The sequence below is a fragment of the Mus caroli genome, unplaced genomic scaffold (genome assembly GCF_900094665.2).
Source record: "Mus caroli unplaced genomic scaffold, CAROLI_EIJ_v1.1 scaffold_17312_1, whole genome shotgun sequence".
Lineage (NCBI taxonomy): Eukaryota > Metazoa > Chordata > Mammalia > Rodentia > Muridae > Mus > Mus caroli.
Genome location: NW_018389247.1, coordinates 13,099 through 18,262, shown reverse-complemented (window position 1 = coordinate 18,262; position 5,164 = coordinate 13,099). Strand labels below are relative to the sequence as shown.

At 44.5% G+C, this 5,164-nt stretch overlaps 1 protein-coding gene across 1 annotated transcript; it reads right to left on the bottom strand.

Moving 5' to 3' along the window:
* Window positions 1–606: 606 nt before the first annotated feature.
* LOC110288015 lies at window positions 607–2,868 on the bottom strand (the record flags this gene model as incomplete). The annotated part of the gene is made up of 4 exons (XM_021154475.1): window positions 2,693–2,868; window positions 1,750–1,819; window positions 1,051–1,141; window positions 607–724 (listed from the first exon to the last, which is right to left on the bottom strand). Coding segments are annotated over exons 1-4 (455 nt in total), but the record flags the coding sequence as incomplete, so codon positions are not given.
* Window positions 2,869–5,164: the final 2,296 nt, after the last annotated feature.

Here is a 5,164-nt window from a genome sequence, read left to right as displayed (position 1 = left end):
AGGGGTGTGGTGGGGGCATCTAGAAAGGTGCTAACACTTAAAATGTAAAAAAAAAAAAATCCAATTAAAAAATGACTAAGAACAAGGAGGAGGGGTGGGGAGGCGTCCTTGTCCCTGGAAGCATCTGTTGTGATCTCCTGGACAAATACCATGGGAAAGTGGGAAGAAAGGTCAATTGCAGAGTTCCGTGAATGGCAGAGGACTCGTGAGGAATCCCTTGGGAAGGCAGTCTCTAGCACAGCCCGCCTTAGGTCCAGAGCAGCTGTCTGAGACTGTCTTGGTCGAGCACTGCTCCCAGCATACCCAATCCTAGTCTCTGGGTTTTAGGCTTCCTATAGACCCAGATGGTGCTGTGGACATCACCAGGTACGCCCTTCTGCCCTGTTGGTTCTTCATTCCTGCCCCTCCCTCACACTGTAACTTTCCCCTTATCTCTTCAATCCACTGAAGCCTGGGTCACGGAAAGCCAGGGTTCCCAGTTGCTGTGGTGCTGGACTGAAGAGTGGGAAACCCTGGAGTTTTTGGTACCCCAGGCCTGGGAACTGACTTAAGCCAGTTTCCTGTTCCTTGCAGCAACNCTGGTCCATATAGGCCCAGGGAACTCACCAGCCAACAGCTTGGTGTATCCACAGCTCAGTAGAATTAACAGCTTCTGAATCATAGAATGATGGCGCTTGGTCACTGCTGCCTTGGCCATGGTTTCTTCTGACAGATGTGACTGTGGCTGCAGGGAGAATGGGGAAGTTAGCATGTCCCTGCTGTAGCCCCAGTGCAGACTAAAGCAAGAGTTCCAGGCACCTGGCTGTGAATTAGGGCCTTCTCTGCTCTGACCCTGCATCTCCCTAATCCACTTTTCCTTAAATGTCTTAGGGGATCACTCCTGTGCCTTGTGGCTTGGAACCTCCCTCCCTGCAAATCTTGGCCCCTCTCACACTTGATCAAACTGAGGCTGTAACTAGGAACCTGACTACTAACCAACTAAAAATCCTGAGGACAGAGTTGTACTGGGCTCGCATGCCCCTCCCGTGGTCCCTTCTTCATCTCACTCACCACCAGCTGCGCCCTCAGGGACTATTGGCAATGGTGTCAGGAAAAGTGGAGAAAGAAAAGAGTTGGTGTCTTGAACTGCAGCCTCTGAAATCTGCAACAAGAGTTGAAACTTTTATGCGGGGCCACACCCACAGCCTTGAGTACCTGGAGGCATTAACAAATCTTTGCTCGAGCCACTCCCCCGATTCTTCTCTAGTTTCAAGTCAGTCTCCTCTAGACCATCCTTCTAGGATACCCTGGGACCCCCAGGCAGCTGTTCCTCACTTCCCTCCATGCTTCTCTGTCTCTGTCTCATTTTTCCTCCCTCAGAGACTCTTTTGCCCCTTCCCTATCACCCTCTCAAGTCTTTTGTACCCTCAAATATTTGTTGTCCCACTGCCTTCCCACCCCCACCTCTCCTTAGTCCCATCTCCATCTCCTTCTTCCCATCCCTTTCTCCCTCACCCTCCGCAATAGCTCTGCTCACCGCCACTCCTCCTCCCCAAACCCTCCCGCTTCCTCCCAACCCCGCCCCTTCCGTCTAACCCCACCCCCTCTTCCCCCTCGCGCCAGTGAAGGCTGGTGCTTTTCTATTTAGAAAGTTCTGCAATCGCAGTTTTCTTCCTATTAGAAGCTTCTTCTGGGGCCTGAAAAGATGCTCAGAGGTTAAGAGTACCCACACTGCCCTTTTGGGACCCAGGTTGGATTTCCTGCACTCACAGAGCAGCTCACAACCTTCTGTGACTGCTGCTCCAGGAGATTCCGGGCAGGCTTCAGACCTCTGCACACACTGCATGCACACGGTGTAGAAACACAGAGAGAAAACAGTCATGCAATGGAGATAAAAATAACTGAATCTTTTACTTTCTGTTGTAGAACAGGCTTCTGCGGAGGGAAAGTCTAGATCCCTGGCAGATCATGTGGGAGTCACTTTTTTTTGACTTTTCTGTTTTACAGCTGCACTGTATATTTGCAAAGGTGTGTGTGTGTGTGTGTGTGTGTGTGTGCTTACAGGACAGAGATTAACCTTGTGTGTGTGTATCCACAGGTTCCATGCAGGTTGCTTTAAGACACAATGACTTTCACTAGCCCCACCTCTCTGTGTTGGTAATCATGTCAGAGACCCAGATCTGAAATCCACATGTCCTAGAACTCCCTCTGGAGGCATGTCCCAAGAGGTGTCTTTTCTCTTAGGAGTTCCTCTTTGCTGACTTTCCAAATCCTTGGTCCACAGCTATGCCATCAGCCCCATGCATTTATCCACCTCTGTTACATCAGGCCTTTGGAAGCAAATTTGTGAATCTGTTCTCATTTGTGTGTGTGTGTGTGTATGGGGGTGTGTGGGTGTGGGGGTGTGGTGGAGTATTGCATAAGTACATATACAAGACAGAGGTGAAGTTTTGGTGAAGATTCACTGGTGCCATCTAAATTGTGGGTTATTCCAGGTAAAGATGCACCGAGCTTGCCTGTGTGGGATAAGCCACAGCTAATGACAGCCTCTGTTGAGTCTGACAGACCCCTATGTAGTCCCCACACACTGGCTTGGGGACTTCCTGCAGGGAACTCAGAGCAGCTGTCCCTCCTGCATGCTGAGGCTGATCTAGCTGACTGAGGTGAGCATGTCTCTCCTATGGAAACACTCTGATGAAGCACAGTTAGTCACCTTCTCTGTCCTTTGAGCTTCTTGCTAGAGTGCTCCCAGCTGTGTTCAAGTAGTTGCTTATGTGCCATTTGGTCTGTGGGTCCAGCTGTTAGCTGNACCNGTGACGATGCNTTACTCACATTTAAGTGTATTTTGTGTAAGAATTTCGCATGATAATATCCTTCAAAGGGTGCCATCTTAATTGGCTTATAAGTAAGTAAACGTTCATATTATTTTAAAATCGATTCTATACAAGTGTGAATATATAGAAACCTTGCACAATGTCACCAATAATTTAAGTGTGATGATTCCATGTTTTAGNGAGTAAGAATTTACCCTGACATATCATGCTCCAGCTGNATCCTCTCTATCGAGGGCAGCAGTGGTTGACGTGGACATCCAGGCTTTTAAGGCTGGAAGAGAAAAGCCTAAATTGTGTCAAGACTCTTATAACAGAAAGTACAAGAGGAAGGAGCACTGAGACTGAGAAGACACAACAGTTAGAGGTGGATCACTGATAAAAAGAGGGATACTTTCATATATGGAAGTCTATGATCAGGTTTTATGATTTCTTTTTTTTAATATGGCGGCGGGTAGTCTTATGTTAACTTGCCACAAACTAAAGTCATCTGAGAGGAGGAAACTTCAACTGAGAAAACGCCACCATAAGATCAGACTGTAGGCAATTCTGTAAGGCACTTTTCTAATTAGTGATCGATTACTGGTGGGGGCCCAGGCCACTGTGGAGAAGCCATCCCTGGACTGGTGGTCCGGGGATCTATAAGAAACAGGCTGTGCAAGCCAGGAGTATCAGGACACAAGTCAGGACACCTTCATTATCCCTGCATCTGCTCCTGCCTCCAGGTTCCTGCCCTGTTCGAGTTCTTCTCCTGATTTATTTGGTGATAAACAGTGATATGGAAGTATAAGCCAAAAATAAATCTTATCACAGCTATAGTAAATCTAAGGAGGATATTATATTTATATGTATATACATATGCATGTATATATAATGTATATGTAAAATATATGATTCATGTAATATATATAAATATATACCCCAAATGAGGATATTTTATATAAATTCCTTTTTATACATTTTATATATAAAATTACATATACTATATATTTAACTTTTTCACAAGAATATCTGTGAAAGTCAACTTAAAAACAGTGAGGAGGTGGCACCTTCTGGTGCACACCTTTATCCCAGAACTCAAGGAAGAGAGGTAGGCAGATTTCTGTGATGTATGCTGCCTGCCTAACTTACAAAGTAAAGTCCAGGGGAAAAAAAGCATATACAGAGACTGTCTCAAAACAAACAAGCAACAAACAAGCAGACAAACAAAAGCCCACTAAGGAAAACTATTTTCTTAAATTGCATAAATTATGTTCACTCAAGATAATGCCTTTGTGGGGCTGGAGAGATGGCTCAGTGGTTAAGAGCAGTCAGTGCTCTTAACCACTGAGATCCCAGCAACCACATGGTGGCTCACAACCATCCGTAATGAGATCTGATACCCTCTTCTGGTGCATCTGAAGACAGCTACAGTGTACTTAAATATAATAAATAAATAAATAAATAAATAAATAAATAAATAAATCTTTTTTAAAAAGTTTAAAAAAAAGTTTTTTTTTTTAAAAAATAATGCCTTTGTGGCTTTTTCTGAGAGTGTCAGGCTTTTTAATTAATAAATTTAATTAATTAACTATTTAATTAATAAGCCTGGGTCTTTGCTAAGTCAAAACTTATTACAACATCAATTTTTGGTAATTCTTCAAGTCTGTGAAGGCTGGATTTCAAATGACTATTTGTCCTTAAATACTGACACAACTGAGAGTCTCCACATTCAATAGCCTACACTTAGAGGCCATATTGATAAAGATAACAAAGCAAAGGTTCAAGCCAATATTTTTGCACTGGTTCCCAGGTCAAATAGTTTCCCCAGGAGACAATAGGGCACCACTAAACAGGGACCTATAGTTCTTGTAATTCACCTGGCTACTTTAAAAAAAAAAAACTAAAAAGAAACATATATTGAGAATCTTGTGATAACTGTATTACACCATTTCCAGTGTCCTTCTGGCCCCTCCAACTCCTCCTACTTTCTCAGCCCACTCTCTCACATATTCAGGACCCCATTTAATCGTTATTGTTTATATAAAATACTCACAAATACACACACAACAAACACACACACGCACAACAAACACACTGTGCCTTCTGGGTTCACTGAGTGGTGCTGATATGTACATGGGCTTCCTGCTGACCTCTTGTGATTGGATGACACTATAGAGAGCTTGTCATTGGAGATGCTCATTCTCCCTCCAGCAGCAGGCACTGGCTGATGTAGCTCTCTCTTCAAGTAGGGATAGGACCTTATACACTGTCCCCCATGCACAGTGGCATGACAACTGGTGAGATCATTATGCAGGTCTTTCCTAGGCAGCCATATTGTACACATTTCATGGGTATGGCACCCTGTCATGGCT